We start from the raw sequence: 18,331 nt of genomic DNA, 5'->3' as shown, positions 1-18,331 counted from the left end.
TACAACTGTTGCTGCATCCCCATGGTCACCTGATCAAAATTCAGGTGCTTGGCAACTGACTCATATTTATGATAATTGCAATGTTCCAGGCAGGTCATGTCATCACTTTTGCAACATTCTGACAGGCAGAGTCAACTGAGAAACCCAATTCATTTAACAACCGTGTTGTTATTAACTTAACAACTGCAGTGATTCACTTAACTGTGGCAAGAAAAGTCGTAAAATGAGGCAAAACTCACTTAACAAATGTTTCACTTAGCAACAGAAATTTTGGGCTCAATTGTGATGCTAAGTCGAGAACTACCTATATTTCATCTACTACCAGTTCTGATCACCCTCTGTGCGATATTCATGCAAAAGAGGAACTATTGATCATCAAGGCCAGAAGTTCTCAAATTTGGAGTTGGGAACTGTTGGGGGTCACAAGTAGCTTGGGAGGGACAGTTGTACAGTTGTGCAGGCCAACTGGGGGCCACACCAGCTGTAGGCTCTGCCATCTCCTTTGCCCACCCAGACAGGGAAATGTGGTCCGATCTTGCCCTGGACATTTCTCCTAGAGGCCAGTAGCAGGATTAGGAAGTATGAAATCCTCTGTGGTATCCAGGTAAACATTTAATCATTAAAAGGGTAGGAGAAGAAGTGGCAGAATCTGGGAGCAGAGTTAAAAGAGGGATCAGCCTAGAATCCCTACATAGCCACAAGTGAACTAAGTCACTCACCCTTGAATTCTGTTGACGCTTATCTAACTACAAACAGGTGCTATTAGTTGAGCATAATCTTCTGCTGCATAGGCATGAGTAGCAGCAATAAATCAGTTTAATTGGACCTTCACTTGTGTGCAGCTGATCTTTTATGCCTGAGAAAAAGTGGTTTGATATATGTCTTGCCTATCCTGACACCAACGAAATCATGACTTCATTTGTGATTTCAGATGGTCGTAGTAACCAGTTTATTCTCTAGCTGCAAGTTTTAACGTGACCAAAGGAGATTATTGCATTCATAAGTGTAATTATCTTAATATTTTAATATATAGTTAATGTGTATGTAAATTAAATGAAAAAATACTTATTTTTTATCATGGCCCACACAGAAGGGAAATCACACCCATACTACTAAAAATCCAAATGCGTTTTTCTAGAAAATGTTGAGAGCATCCCTGCTTAAACTGAGGGTTTTCTTTCCCAGCAAAGTCTGCAAATATGATAAGTGAATGCATTCCATTTTTTTTGTAATTATATGATGGCAAAGCAAATAAAATTATTCTATTTGTACATTTAAGAAACCCAAAACTATGTGGGGAAAAATGAACAAAGGAGTCATTGGAAATTGAGAGTAAAGCTTATTTTAGAGAATGTTGTTCCAACTTTCTTTCATCTTGACACCAAAGTTGCCATTAAGCTTCTTCCTATGACGATTTTTCTATAGTAGAACAGATATTAAATAAAATCCAAAATCAAAATTTCATGCCACAAGATGTAATTGTTGAGCCATAATTTAGCTTCACAATGCCAGTGACACACAAGTGTTCAATGCTGTTTGGGTTTGTGTGTATGTGTATGTGGGGAGTCAAGCTATTCTCCAAAGCACCTGAAAGAGAAGAAGCAACGGATGGAAACTAGTCAAGGAGAGAAGCAATCTAGAACTAAGGAGAAACTTCCTGACAGTCAGAACGATTAATCAGTGGAACAACCTGCCTCCAGAGGTTGTGAATGCTCCAACAGTGGAAGTTTTAAAGAACAGACTGGACAGCCATTTGTCTGAAATGGTAGGGTTTCCTGCCTGAGCAGGGGGTTGGACTAGATGACCTCCAAGGTCCCTTCCAACTTTGTCATTACTTTCTGAAACAGCAGTGAAGAAAAAAAACACCCTTTCATGGAAAATCCTTGGGATTCAGAATTAAGGGGCATCAACCTCAATTTTCTTTGGTGACTGATCATGGATATATAACTTTCCTTGCTCTTGATTTTTAGGGATCATGTCAAATGCCAAAAAAACCACACACAACAACACCAGTGTCTGAGCCCATGACCCAAAGTTGGAAGGAATAAGAAAGAAAACTAAAATGATTTGTATTTACGCTGAATATAAAGTGCATATACTTAATATACTGCCCACCACTACTCCATCTTGGTTGTTGTTTCATCATGGCAGGATGTGAGTAAATGCCAAGAGCACATCCTGCTAGCAGGGTCACCTAAGCTCATCTCTGCTGCCCAGCTAAAGCAAGCAGGTACCTAGATTGGGTAGCAGCAAAATAAGAAGATGCTGGAGGTGGATTATTACTTTACTGACAACAGCAACGTCATAATTTCATACTGCACAGGAGAAAACAATGCATTTTTCTGGATTTTTTGTTGTTGTTATTCTGTCTCTCTGTTAAAATAAACCTACCATTAAAAATATAGACCGATCATTTCTCTGTCAGTGGGCAAACGTACAAAATCAGCAGGGGATCAAATACTTTTTTCCTTCACTGTATATATGGTAACAAAAACAAACCTCGGAGAGCTGTTGGAAGAGACAAGAAATGGTATTACAATGACATCTGTAAAGACATCGAAGCTGGAGCCAGACATGGGAAAATAAGGGAAGTCTTCCAAAAGTTCTCCAAACTCAGATGGAGGTTCCCACCTCATACTGCTTTGCTAAAATATGCTAATGGACAGAAAGCAACGGATTCAAAAAAGAAAAGAAAAGAAAAGAAGTGAAATTCTATACAATAGGAATGTTAGCATCCAAGTGAGCCTAGAAAACATTTCCTATTTGCAAGAATCTGTAATCCTAGAAGTTAAACCATTACTCCAGTCATGATCAAGTTGGAAGATTACAGGAACTGATGGAATATCTACATAAATATGGCAAGCGATATAGAAGCAGTAAATAATGGTTGTAACCAAATTGTTCCAGCAAATTTGGAAAATGAATCACAACAGATTGGAAGAGGTTAATCTATAAAGCAAAACCCAACCAGAGACTGAGCAGCACGCAAACTATTGTGCAATATCCTCAATTTGGAATGCAAGCAAGATAACACTTAGGATTATCTGACAGTTATTAGATATCCTCATGGAAAAGGAGATATTCTTTTAGATGAGACTGAAGCACAAGAGGCAGTTTTGCTGATGCCTGCTAGTACATTGAGTAATCCAAAGAATACCCTAAAGAAGTCAATATATGCCTACTTGTGAATAGAAAGGCCTTTGATTGGGCCTACTGTAACCTTCTAAGTAAAATAAGAATGTCCGAACTTCTCAATGTCCTCTTGAAAACCTATAGACAGGATAGGAGCTAGAGTTTTGACAAAATGTAAGAAAACAGCTTGACTTTGTGAGACAAAGCTAGATACCACACTCCTTATTCATTCAATCAATCTAGATAGTGAATATACTCTGAAAGAGGCTAGATTGGAAGAAGATGAGTGCAATTTTAAAATTGCAGGGGGGAAAAACCCATAAACAACCTGAATTATGCTGATGCTACTACTCTGTCTGCAAACTTTAGTAATTAAAATCAAGTGGCACAGTGGAACAATTATATAGCATGAAATCATAAATAACCTGCACTATGCTGATGGATACTACTCTGTCTGCAAGCTCTAGTAATTAAAATCAAGCAGCACAGTGGGGCAATTAAGTATTATAGAACCATAGGGTTCATCTTGGAGGTCTTGTAGTCAAACCTACCCAGGGCAGGAATCCTCAGACCATGTCAGACAAATGGCTGTCCAATCTTTGAAAACCTTCAGTGATGGGACACTCGCAACTTCAAAAGAGGTTCTACCTCTCACAGTATGGAATCTTTATTTCAAGACAATGAAGAAACTTAAGTGGATGATAGTGTCTGCTTTTTAGGACTGACTACCCTCTGTAAAGGAACCAACAGGGGAGAAATATGCTTCAGGCAAGCACTTGGTAGAGTACTAACAAAGGCTTGTAAAAAATATTCAGCTATGTGCTGAACAGTTTTCTCTGTGATATTCTATGGAAACAAAAGTTCTCTTTGAAGAAGCACAACATAGAAAAGGTATGGGTGCTTTTGAACGTTAGGGTCAGACAAGACACTTGAGAGTGCCACAAGTAGCCAAGAAAGCAAACAAATGGATCAGAGACCAAATCTAGCCGCGATTTTATTTCAGACACAAATAATCAGACTCAAGTTATCACATTAGACACATTACACAAAGACTCAGAACTTTTCAGACGCTGGAAAAGCTGGAAGGAAAGAGAAGAGGATGACTAATAGCAAGGTGGATAAACTCAATTGCTACAGTCATGAGTACACTATTTAGAGATCTGAAAGACCAGGTTGGGGACATATCATCCCAAAGAAGGTCTATCTTTGTGGTCAGTAAATGTTAGCACCAACTTGGTATAGGTTGGAAACATTTATTTTATTTTTATTTATAAACATGCAGAAGAGGCCTTCATCTTGCAGTAGATAGACAATGGCTAAAATGATGGTGATTTCTATCTGGTAATATATTTAATAGTTTTTTCTTCTTCCTTTTTTATGCCTTCCAATCACTCCTGTTTCTTGGCAACTGCCTAGAGAAGTGCTTGCAGGTTTCCTGGCAAGCGTTTCCAAAGTGATTTGCCATTACTTTCCTCACAGGGCTGAAAGAGGACTGACCCAAAGTCATCCATTTTGTTTTGTGCCTAAGGTGGGACTACTCCAGGGGTAGGCAACCGTGGCTCTTTTATGACTTGTGGACTTCAATACCCAGAATTCCTGAACCAGCCATGCTGACTCAGGAATTCTGGGAGTTGAAGTCCACAAGTCATAAAAGAGCCAAGGTTGCCTACCCCTGGACTAGAACTTACCGTCTCCTAATTTCTAGCCCAGTGTTCTTAACTGCTGCACCAAAACAGCTCAGTCATTTTTGACAGTATAAAATTATAACTTTGCAATTATAAAATTATAATTTGGAAAGACTTTCGGAAGATTTCTAATGGATGAGTCCAAGCTTTTCAGAACCTCTTTGTATGTAGGGAACAATGTTTTTGAATGCTTTTGAGTGCCCAGAAAATGTTATACTCAATCATTTTAAAATAAATCATGTCTTTATTTCCTAACTGGAATATTTAAGAAGTTCACCGTATGTTGAGAGTGGATTGAAACTGGTGAAAGAAGGTGCAATTAAGCGTCTAAGTGATGAGAAATTTTTTTTAAAATCTTGGTTTTGAAAATGTATCATTAGTTTTAGGATTTCAGTTAAGTAGGATATGCAGAGGTCACAATTTTACTATAAAAAAAGAAATCATACAGCCCTGTTTTAGAATTGGGGAAGAGGTGTGATCTTTAAACCCTCTCTTATCCTCTCTCTTCTGTGAGGTTTGATTTCAAGATCTTTCTCTGCAGTATCTATTTATCTTTTACTAATGGTAAGGCTTTTTTTCCTTCAAAAAATAGATGTTAATGATTATGATAATATTTCACAGAGATGCTTTTGAGCTTCAATGGCTATAGAAAATCTCAAAATTCCAGCAGCATATGATACTCTTAATAGGACACAGGGGTTATGTTAAGCTTTTAAATGCTATGGCTAAGGCAACAGCTGCCTATTACAGATCCCTAACCCTTTGAGTAATGATTAGAGCCCCACCCTAGGGCAGAGAAAACTAAGCTTTTCTTTCCATGAAGCTCACCTATTAAAGCTATTAATACATTAATATTAATTAATAGCTCACTTTCTACAGGGGGACGATTGAGAGCATCCTGTCCTACAGCATCACAGTCTGGTTTGGAAGCATCACTGCTTCAGCCAGGAAGGCAGTGCAGAGAGTGGTGAGGATGGCCAAAAAGATCATTGGCAGTTCCCTCCCTCCCATCCAGGTCATAGCACAGAAGCGTTGCTTGAACAGGGTCCGTAAGATTATCTGGGACACAACCTGTTTTCCTTGTTACCTTCTGGGAGGAAGCTTCATGGTATCCGCAGCAGAACATCCAGATTCAGCCACAGTTTCATTCCATGCAGCATTAACCTTGTGAACTCTCAGGCTTCCTCCTTCCGTTATATATTCAAGGTGGACAGTATTTAATATTTTATTGTTATGTATATGTAGGGGTGTGGGTCTATACAAATGTTGTATGCAGTATGTTTTAGGTGTGTGTCATGTATGTGTTTCACTTTGAGAGCAGGCAACTAAATTTCATTTTTGTTGTGTGCCGTTGGACAATAAAGATTATCTTATCTTATTAATCTTAGGTCATTCACTATCTCTTCGCTTAGCCTGAATCACTGGGTTATCATGAAGATAAAAGAAGGGGAGAGTGATCACTTACGTTTCCTGGAGGACTTAAAGCTTTGGTGTTTACTCCCCCCTACACCTCCTTTCCATTACTTCCCTTAGGTGGAAATATCAATGTCATTGTGTTCAGTGACCAAACCAACAGGAAGAGGACAACTTTCAATTCAGATGGAAAAGAGAGGTTTTGGAGTTCCTAAATGTCTGATTGAATGGTTGCTTCACTTCGCAAGCTACCTGGGAGTTCCTGGGAAAAGGTGAATCCACTGTGAAACAGTTCCCCACAAGATACAGTGGGACTACAGAATTAGAAATAAGGAGACCCATATTAGTTTCTAGGTAGCACAAAAAGAGGTTTGTTTCCAGTTTTTTTCTTCCCATTAATTCTTCCTGCTGAAGAAGAGAGGAAATCCAAGTATTTTGCTATCAGCCATCAATCCAGTCTATAGTCATGCGGCTTTCAGTCCCTCATGACTGAGCTATTTTATACAATTTTATTGAACAAGACAGGTACCAAGAACATCTCAGTTGGATCCCTTCAACCTCATTTTCCATATCTGCCTGTAACATTAACATGTGGATCTTTAAAAGCACACAAAGTTCATCTGCTGACAGGCTGAGGATTAAGAGGACCAGTTCAGAAAATAAAATAAAATGAAATTCAACTCTTTTCTTCCCTTCTGCCTTTTTTAGGGGGAAAAATGCTTCTTTATCTGCTGCTGAGAAAAAATCCCATATTGCCACCTAGAGAAATATGCAATTAGATACATATGTGCATACACAAATCCCCTTCCTGTTATCCCTGGCAATCCTGTGAGGTCTCAGCCAACAATATCTGCATAAAAATATATAGTATATAAATTCTGACCAAGGCATCAGCACAAGCATTCCAAAAATTACTAAAGAAGACCTCAGACAAGCCAAACCACTGAGCATTTTATTTTTTACATATGCTTTATTTTCATCGTATACAATCCCATTCTTACAGCATCCAGCAACCATCTTCAACTCTGTATTTATCCAAAATAACTCCTTAATTCAAGCCTCTTCACTTCAGCAAACATGTTTTTTCTAAATCAACAAATAAGCCTGCTGTTTTATATTCACGTTTTTCTATGACCTACTAAAGAGAAAAACTCTGGTCGGCGCATGCTCTGCCAAAGCCTCAATGCACTTCTGACATTTTGCTCTGTGTATCTGTGGTAAATTTTCAATCTGTCAAGCACTTTCCCAGACAAGCAAAAATCCTTGGCTATTCTGTATTCATTCTTGCTAGGCTTTCTTTTATATTGGGGGAGCACTCATCACTTATCTTCTATTCTTCAGGCAGAGATGCATCCTGCAAACACATTAAACAAATTGCACTGCCACTCCATGGGCCAATCTCATCCGTTGTAGATGTGCAACCCTTTCTCTAACTGCACCACCTTACCATATTTTCAGTGTTTTTCCAACGTTAGCAACTTGAAGATGTGTGGACTTTTAATTGTTTCCAGAATACCCCACCCAGCATTTCAACATGCTAACAGTATTTATGGGTCCCCACCCATCATTTTTATGACATTCATTTAATTTCTACTATTCATCATTCCCATACAAAAATAAAATATTCCTTCCAGCTTTCCTACATTTAGGTTTGACCCCAAATGAGTTTATCCTTTTTATTTTTAATTAAATTCCCTCCCGCTGGAGGCACCACCAACTTCCCAAACAAGTTTTTATTTCCATTAAAATTGCTCTGCATTTCCTCACCCACTTATTGTTATGTCTTTTGGCCCTTTCTTTGCACTGGCACTCACAGTTGTGTGTTGCAGAAATAGCACAAACCGCCTGTTTTAGTGTGTCCTGAGGGTGAAGCCATATACAACTAGAATGAATAACATGACTGTTGGTATAAATGTTTTTTCCCTCAATACAAAAGTAAGAAAAGTGAAAGTCTAGCAACTGTAGTAGTAGAATAGGCTAACTGATCCCGTGAAATCTTTTAGAAAACCTGAGGAAATATTGATTGGGTAGGACAGGCTCAGGGGTCGGGGCCCACAACAAATATGCTATTTCTTATAATACAGAAGTATCCCATTAGCATCAGCCTCAACTCAGTATCTCTACTGAGCCTCATTCCAAAAGTTGCAGATTCTTCGCCAACTTCTTATTTCAGAAGCTGTAAACTATGCTTACTTTAAAAATGCTTTCCTAAGAGCGCACACTACTTCATGTAGCTAAGATAGCACCTTTAGATTTTCAAAGTTTTATTAAAATTAATAGAATTTATTTATGAACTGGACAGGGATTGAAATACAACACATGTAAAGCTAAAGCATGAACTATTTATACAACAATCCAAAGAGGCACAAAATAAACATGCATTTGTGACCGAAACGTGAGGATTTGAGGCCTTTTTGTCTAACTAAAAGCAGCTATAGAGAGCGGGAACTTCTATATTTTTTTTAACACCCCACCCAAAAACGCCAAGGGTTTCACGAAATAAACCTTTAACAAATCCTCTGCCAAAGACTCAGCTAGCTGGCTAGTTGGCTGGTACGCACAACTCAAACATCAGAACAATGGCCTGCTAAGGTGCACTCCAATATTTCTTTGGTGATTACTGAATGACTTACCTCATTGTCATGTGGAGGCAGCTGGTGCAGAAGCTGTTTGATACGGGCTTTCTCTCCAGGGCTGTTGACATAGGGTACTTTGTCTTCTGGTAGACAGCTGTAGTACTGATGAACCTAAATGTCAGAAAAAGAGGGCTGCAGTACAATGTCTTGGATTTTGGTTTGGGACATATTTGCTTATAACAAGAAACCAAATATTCTCAGCAGCAGTAATTATTCAACAGCTGGAGATGCATGCAATACACACATACACACACGTGCACAGAGATAGGCAACCTTCCTTACGAGGAAGCCCATTTGACAGAAGTGGAAATTTGTTTGACGTAAGGGTCAAAGCGAGAGAAAAACACTGGCTGTTTTCTGTCTAACGAGCCAAGATTGTTTCTTTACCGTCTTCTCGGTTAGTCTCCAGAATGTGAGCATGTTTCCCTTGGCGAGATGGAAGTGTCAGCACCTGCCTTTGTAAGCATAGGTTAAGACGCTTCTCCTTGGCATCCAATCTATGACTGGGTAACTGAGCCTCCACCTACACTGCAGCCCTGAAGGCCTTTTCTATAACAATTTGTGAAAATAATCAGTAGATAAAATCTGTCGGAAGACTGAAAGTTCTCTTTAAGTCCCAGAGTATGTAATTAAAGACCATCATGAAAAGTGCAACAGACTAAGCAGTGCAGCGAGACCAGGTCCCAGGAAATTCCATTTATAATACGTGCATTTATGATGTACAGACAGCTCCCGTTTATTCTACTGCTGTAGCTAAAGATCCCAAACAACAGTACAGTGTTATCTGATGCACACGTAAAAGAAGTCTTAACTACAATGCCGTACCCACCATCTTGCGGAACGGACCGTCCCACTCTCGGTATGCTTCTGGTCTAGTACTTAGCTATGTGGATGTTATATTTCATTTCACAAGTCAGGATATAGTTTTCTTCATTTTGGCACACTGTACCGTAACCCACTGTGTTTTGGAAACTGGCTTAGAACATTATGTGAACTTAAGTTTTATTAGGGTTTTGTTTTTTTACCAAACTATAGTAAAAAAAACAAAACCCCTACGATTTAGAATAATCTGTTCTCCCTCCTATTCTGATGTGAGGACAACCGAAAATATGAACAGGGAGTAAAGCTGTTACAGGATACGTTAGTGGCCAGATGCTAAAAGTTGAAAAGTTGTGATCGCTAGAAGAGATCTGGAATGCAAAAATAAAAATTGTACAGGAATGTCTCCAAATATATCAAAATGTTTTTAACCAAGAATTTTGCCTTGTCATGGCAACATCCTGAGATCTAACCTGACTGCTTACTGAATGGCTATTAACATTGTATGAATGATGTTAAGGATGGAAATAATTCAGTTGAAAAAAGCCACCATTGCCTATTAAAAAGCTGGAGAGAAGTGTGAAGTCCCATTTTCTAGTCCATCAAAAATCACCTCTGAGCGTGTTCCAAGGGGTTTTTTCCACAGCCTACTGTACCTTGTCCATCAAGGAGAGTTTAATTGGTATGCATTTTCTGAATGAACAAGTGAATGTGAGATACTGGTAAGATACATCAGTGGTCTCCTGCCATTGTTGAATAGTATTCATTGATCTTGCTCTGATGCTGCATGAAAAAAAAAAGGATTGCTAATTCTACAACTGAGGGCCAGCCTCTTGTGGGAAGGCCATGGACCTCAAATCTTGAAGCTCAAAATTTGACACCACCAAATATCTCTAACTGGCAATCCAAGTTAAATCTTTCACCTCAATTAGGATGATTACTGCAGAATGTTCTGTCTTGATAGACATATCTTTCTATATCTACAGTATTAACATAATAACCAGTTCTTAAAAATGTGGAAGTGTAACAATTATTTCTTGAAACTGTGAGATCCTCATCCCCATGAACATTTCAACAACAGAAGCTTATAATCTTTTAAACTGTGCCTAAATCATTAGTACTTTTACAATCTGGTTGCAAGACACCTAAGGCCATTGTAGACAGACAGACAATCTTCACCAGGCCTTTGACAAGAGAGAGTAAAACCCTCTCGCTTCATCACACTTGCCATCTGTTATCTTTATGTTTTATTGATTTTACTGTAATATCTTTATTCTGCCACCGTCTTTCTGTTTCTATTTGCAGGACTTTATACTTTGTGATTTTCTTCTTTGTCTCTTGTTCTGCTGTCTCCAGGTACTGAAACATCCACTATCCATATTAGAATTTTAATTACAATATATGTACATATTAAATAATATATGTCAAAAAGTAGATAAATAACTATAGTTTTTAAAACTGAAAGAAGTGCGGATGTTAACTGTTATGTATTGGGCTTGTGGTATTATACCACGTGCGTTGCTGAAGGAGCTAACGGCTCTCCAGCAACCCAGACAGGCTGTCTCCGGTACTGCAATTGGTCGGCCCCAGGCGGCAAGCGTGGGTTCAAACCTATTGGCTGCCACCTAGGGACTAGGCTATATATTGTGGCTGGGTGCGGCCCAAGCCCCAGTACAGTTCCAGCAAGAATAAAAGAATGAGTTTCCCTGTACTCTGTCTTGTGTTATCGTTCCTGCTCACCGGAGCCCACGACTTAACATTAAACACGAGAGAACAATCTCCTCCAAAGAAATCCTAAACTTGATCCAGGATCATTCATACTTGGAGAAGACAAACTGAAATCAGTGGGACATGTTATTTGTGATTGCAGTGGATCCACACTCTCTAAGACTGTCTGGATTTAATACATGCATAATAATCAGGCAAGATAAAATGTTCACTGATTTTGTAAAACCTGAAGTTGGGGAAAGAAGAAATTAAGTTTCTTAATATAGCCGTCTCAACACCTTAGGCTTGATTTTGCATCTGATGGCTCACACGTGAAGAATTTTCAGAGTAGTTGTGATGTTCTCACAAAACAACTAAAAGGGGAATGTATTTTCAAAAAATAGCTTCCATGGTTGATGGAACACATTCAGAAAAAAAAGCCTTTGGCTGTTTTTTGCCAGTTTCTTTAGCTTTGAGGGTGCACCCTTGCTACCTACTTCTGAAAAATGACTACATTTCAAAGCAAATCACTGGATTGCAGATACCTAACTCATCCATCCATCCATCCATCCATCCAGCCAGCCAGCCAGCCAGCCAGCCATTCACACACAAGAGGCCTAAGGATATTCTTGGGTCCAAAGATAAAGCCAGAAGCTGGTGGTGCTAGCTTCCCATTTATTGTTTTTTTTTTAATTTAAAACTCTTTTTTTAAAGAGTTAAAGCAAGAAAATATTGTACAGTCTTGGTTTCAGTATACTCAATTGCAAGCTAGGTGGAAGTTAGATCAGAAGGTTGGTTTGACACTGATGGATGAAAATTTGGTAAAACAGATCAAAGATCAAACTCGAGCGCATATAAAGAGAATTTATAATGCTTTAATAGAATTGGACTCGGAAACGGAGTTGGTAAAGGATTGTATGGTAAAGTGGGCTCAAAATATTCAAGAACCAATCCCATTGGATGTGTGGGAGGTAATTTGGGTTAGAAATGTAAAATTTACTCAAGCCCCAAATTTAAGAGAAAATTTTTATAAAATGTTTTATAGATGGCATTTGGATCCTAAAAAGTTTTCTTGTATGTATTCTAATTTACAGCCCAAATGTTGGAGATGTGGTAGTTTGGATGCTACTTATTTTCATATTTGGTGGACCTGTAGAAATATAAAATCTTTTTGGATTAAAATTTGGTGGAACATTCAAAAGATTTTTAGGAGAAAGATAAAGTTTACTCCACAATTATTTTTATTGGGTGTTATCACAGATTGTGATACTAAAGAAATTAATTTGATGTTGAATTTGATAACAGCTGCGAGGTTATTGGTAGGGCAATATTGGAAGAAGGACTGTCTGCCTATTATAGAGGAGTGGATGCTTAAAGTGTCAAATTTAGCAGAAATGGCTAAGATTTCTGCTTACTTGAAGGATTATTCACAAGAAAGATACATTTCGGTCTGGAGAAGATGGATAGATTATATTCAGAAAAAATATGGGACTAAAAAGTTCCATTTCGCTTATGAGTAAATTTTAGATGGTTATAATTTAAATATATATATATATATATATATATATATATATATATATATATATATATATATATATATATATATATATATATGGATCTTTGGTTATTCGGGTTTTTCCCCGTGTAGAACTAAAGGTGTAGGGGCGACGTTTCGACGGAATCCCATCCGTCATCATCAGGCTGGTGGCTTCTGCTTCCTTCTTCTGGAGCCACATGCTTCTCCCAGAAGAAGGAAGCAGAAGCCACCAGCCTGATGATGACGGATGGGATTCCGTCGAAACGTCGCCCCTACACCTTTAGTTCTACGCGGGGAAAAACCCGAATAACCAAAGATCCACATACGAACACCCGCGAAAACCTCAGAAAACATATATATATATATATATATATATATATATATATATATATATATATATATATATATATATATATATATATATATATATATATATATATATATATATATATATATATATATATTTTAAAGTTTGTAATTATGTTATAGGCGTTAAAGTGTATTATGTATTTGGTTATTTATATAGTTGATTAATGTTAGTTAGATTATGATTATTATATATTTGTAACCCTGTAACCAGCTTTGGGAAGTGGGGGAGGGGTTTGGGGATGGGATAATATTGTAACTTTTATAAAACTTTTCAATAAAAAAACAACTCTTTTTAAAAAGAGAAGTGTTTATGGGCAAATTGGTTCCCATGAGCATCATAGTATTTGTCCCTAAAATATTTATTTTTGAACAGTCCAAATTTCAAGTGCAAGGGAGCTTCACAAAGCTTCATCCATAAGATGATCCTTCTCCAGTAGATTCCAGCTGATCTTCTTTCTGAGTCAGCAACTATAATAAACGAAGATTGGAGGCCCTAAGATATGAAAGTATCTTAGGATACTTTCAGGAAAGCAGATCTCACACCATGTGAGGAGTTAGATATAACAACAAGGACCTTGATATGGACAACTAAAGCAAGAATGTCAGTTATATGCTCCTGCTAGAAAACATCTGACAGAAATTCAGCTGCCCCCTTTTCCTACCGTTACTATTTCTGAGATTTCTTCAAGGGCAAACTTAAGTGATGTGTATTACAATATTCAAATTGGAAGAGTGGTATTTGAATAATTAATGGTTGAATCGTATTTTTCCAGGAAGGGACACCAAGTGGTAAAATTAAAATAGCTACTCCTCATAACTGTAGTGACCTTTTACCTACTTACATCTCTCCTGCAGTCCACAATCCAGTCCAAGGAAGAATCTAACAAGGTTGTCAACACATCTGATAGACTGAAAGTTGCTCTCATTGTCATCCACAAAGATAGCAAGCAGCTAACTTTACACACCTAATTTATACTTGGCTTATATATCTATAAAGACAGTGAACAATTGGCAAGAGAAGACAACACGTTTGAAAGGCAATCGGGTTATCACAATGAGTATTTGTTTCTTGGCCTCTACAAAAACAACAACAACACACTGTAGAATTATTTTAACTTCCCACTGGAAAGTTTTCTAGAAGTGTGTTGGAACTATCTCTCAACAGTCTGGGAAAAAATAGCTCTACAGGCATGGGCAAATGAGTTGGGAAAACGTAACCTGACAAAAGAGAACTTCATAAAGAAAACAGGTCCTGACCTGTATTTCATCACCTAAAATGAACTACAGATCGTTAAGAAAAACTGTATCCTTTCCCATAAATATCCACTCAGGTAAACTCAGTTGTTGCCTATTACAGATTTCCCCCCTGACATACAATTACCTGCCCAGGCTTCCTGGGTGATTCCATTTCCTTATTATGAAGATAAATCTTTCAAGCCTCCCATTAAATAATTTTTGGAGGCTTTGATTTTTATCAGCCTCAGAATCATCTGACATAACTTTTTCTTAACTGTGAAAATGAATGCATCGTTAAAAGACAATACCCAGAAGATAAGTTATGATATGTTAAATTCTCTCATACTAAGTTCTTACATCACTTGGGATAAATAAATCTTGCCACCGTCTTTTGCACATGGATTACCCAAATGCATTCACATTTCTCTCTCAGAATGATATTTATTTATTATTTATTTTATTGAACAAATTTACTGTATATGGAAGTCTATTCATAAGTACGAGTTCTGACTTATAGTCCATACATAAGTATGGGTTCTGATTTACAGTACATACAAATTCAGGTTGAACAGACTTAGGAACAAAACTGATTCTTAACCTGGGGATTGCCTGTATTTTATCTAGATTCCAGTTTTGGCTCATACCCAGACCATCAACAATTTAGACCTGCACTGATGTCCTGCCTGGTGGACATTTTGTGCTATCTACAAATTTTTGCTTCTCCAGACTGGAAGACATTAACTAGTATAAGAGAAAGAGCAGTCCTGATGAGATTTAAGGTAATTGTTGAAAACTGAATAAAATAGTCTTATCTATTATCCAGTATAACTTGGGGATGGATATATGCTGGCAGAAATGTATACAAAATTGTATAGAAGAGGGGTGTCAAATTGCCGGCCTCTGGGCCAGACACGTCACCTGGAAGCCACACCCACCCCATTGCCAGCAATGCCAAAACGGTCCTGATACATCTCGTGACATCACATGACATCGTGAGTTTGACATGTCTGGTATAGAATATATGGTGATAATATCATCATAAGCACTGATAATGTTACCTAGTTTGGTAATGAAATGTCTGCAAGGAAACTACCAAACTCAGAGTGCACCAAGGACCCCATATACAAAATGCTATAGTTCCATCTGGCATTGGCATAGCCCTAGCTGCTAGTAATGCTAATAATCCAGTATTGAAATATGTCCACACTTCAGCATGTCTCTTATAAAGGGTAGCCAATAATTAGATATTCATGAATCACACCATCATAAGTCAATAGATGGTTAGTTAAATAAAAATTAAAGAAGTAGATTCAATTATCAACGTACTACAATGAACATGGGAACATCACTCCACATTGTTTCCCCTATTTGCCATGTCCTGTTTTGTAGGTAGCTGCCATTGCTGCCAAAGTGAATGAGCAAATGGCAGAGGAAACGGAGTGTGGTTTGAACAAATTCAGCATACAGCGCACTGAATTTGGCTGCGTTCTCCATAATCTTTGTAAAATGTTTTCCTCTCTCAAAATGTTAATTATAAATAATGAAAAGCCGATTGACAATTGAAAAAAAAGAAGAGCTGGGATATTTCTTAAAACTTAGAGAAAAAGAGTTTCTGTGTCTGTGTTTTGTAGACAATTGTTATGAAATTGTGGAGCAGTACGGAATGTTATTCATAGTGAAGGCCATTGGATATAAATGTGAAATTAAACACAGCTATTGATATAATGTAAATGCTTTATATGGTAGAATTTAAAATGTTGGAAGCAATGAAGAGAATTGCTAAAGCAGGTCTAGTCTTGCATGAAACAAAATCTTGGAGAATCATGCAACTAAGGATTTCAGAAATTGGTCAGAGGAAAACAAGACAAAGCAAAGGTGGGGGGGTTTATATAAATACGAATCTTTCCCCCCCAAAAAGTACTGATTTTTCATTTTACCACAGAGAAAAGCAGTTCAAACAGTAAGGAGTTAAATAAAGGTACTGGCAGTAAGAAGGCAATAAGCATGTTAGGAATTAACAGTTCCTTCAAGCATAATGGGGGGGGGGAATGAGCTGGGGGAGGAAGCTTTATAAATGAAGCAACCAGGGAAATTCTCTTTCAACTTGAGCCAATTTTATTCAAAGGATTTGAGAGAAAGAATTACAGTAGCTTGTAATGCATATACTTATCTATCAGTCATATTTGGTATTTTACTTCTGCTGATTTTTTTTTCCTTTTTAGATTTTTTTTTCAAGTTTTAAAAGACAGTTGTATGTTCCTTAGTGAGAACTAAAATCTTGGAAGACTTTCTTTAAAAGCTTTGGGAAATGGATATAGAATTTAGACACAGTAATTGATATGCAGCATTGGAGGATTTCAATGGAAAAACATTAAATTTATACCAAATGTTATACTTAGACAAAACTGTTTTGCTGCTGATATATTACCCCACTAATAGAGAGTTCATTTTTTAAAAAAAATTGCTAGAAATATAAAGATCAGGTTCGATTAGTTTTCCATCTTTGGTGGCAACATTATCAAGCTCAACACTTTTGGAAAATGATTTATAATAAAATGAAACAATTTCTACAAGATGGAGTTCTCTTTTCAGCCTTCTATTTTTAAGTTAAATATTACTAAACCTTTTATTCCCATAAAGAATACCAAACTAGCTTTCTAAATGTTTAAAAGCTGCAAGGCTTTTTATTGGAAGGCATGTAAAAGAACAGCTAATTAAGTAGTGGGAGTTCACCTAGATGTCTAAAATAACTTTGTGTTTAAAAAGTAAATCTGGCACAGAATTTAATTCAACTTGGAAATCATTTCTGGGATTATAATTCCATATATGAGCTTGTATCACATCTGAAATTTTCTTAATGTGATCTTAATAGTTTAACTCTTAATAAGCTATTAAATAAGGATACTTATGTTACTGATTGGACAGAAATTACTTTGTGAGATATATTGTGTTGATTTGCTTTTGAAATGTACAAACCAACTAGAATATAATAATGGCATGCATTTTTTAAAAATGATACAATATTCAGTTATCTGAAGCCAACTAATGAAATATTTTCTTACCTAACCATCTAATTTAATTCCGTGATCCTTGTAAATTCCCTTTTTATTCCCTTTATATTTTATATTTATCTTTTTTCCTCCTCTTTCCTTGTCTTTTTTCCTTTGTCAAAAATATTTAATAAACATATTGTAAATTTTTTAAAAAAGCTTGGAGACTCTAGAAATTCTAGCCCTTTTATATTTGTTCATTTTCTTTCTTTCTCTCTCTCTCTTGAAAGTTTAATAAAATGATTTTTAAAAAATAAACGTTCCAACCATTTCTCTGAGAAATGGCATCCATCAGCAAAGAATTATTGCGCTAGACTAATCTATCCACTTCACCATGGCCAGCCAGGTGCGTATGAGGAGCCAACTGACAGATGTAGCATCCAGAAAAATCTAAAATGTGTAAGTGTCTTGAAAAGTGCAACTTTCCCATACATATTTTAGCATTTTAAAATATTTATTCCCATGCTTTCCTAGCCAGGCTCTTGGCTTATGCAAAGATAGCCGTCTCTGGTCTTTATTACTAAAACCAGCCTGAAATCACATTCTGCTTATACTACAATTCTAAATATGATTATGCGGAAGCTGGAATAACACAAATCATGCAAAATTTCCTGTAACAGCTATGTGAAGCTCAGGTGTGTGATGTGAACTGGAGGGTATTTAACTGATTCATCTCATTGCATCAAATCTTTAAAAATTAAATTGGAATAGGTACCCTTGAACTGTTGTGGGTCTGAAGACAATGTA

The 18,331-nt window shown here is 37.1% G+C and overlaps 1 protein-coding gene across 1 annotated transcript in view; it reads right to left on the bottom strand.

The window, feature by feature from the left end:
- The window catches only part of PRICKLE2 (prickle planar cell polarity protein 2), a gene marked incomplete at its 3' end in the record, with an annotated part of 372,656 nt that overhangs the window by 67,026 nt on the left and 287,299 nt on the right, over positions 1-18,331 (bottom strand). Inside the window, exon 4 of the mRNA XM_081316996.1 lies at positions 8,864-8,977. Coding sequence (XP_081173122.1) covers positions 8,864-8,977 — 114 coding nt within the window. The remainder of the gene's footprint in view (positions 1-8,863; positions 8,978-18,331) is intronic.

The sequence above is a fragment of the Vipera berus genome (genome assembly GCF_964194415.1).
Source record: "Vipera berus genome assembly, chromosome: 2".
Lineage (NCBI taxonomy): Eukaryota > Metazoa > Chordata > Lepidosauria > Squamata > Viperidae > Vipera > Vipera berus.
The sequence above is the reverse complement of the archived record's forward strand: the minus strand, read 5'-3'. Positions and strand labels throughout refer to the sequence as shown.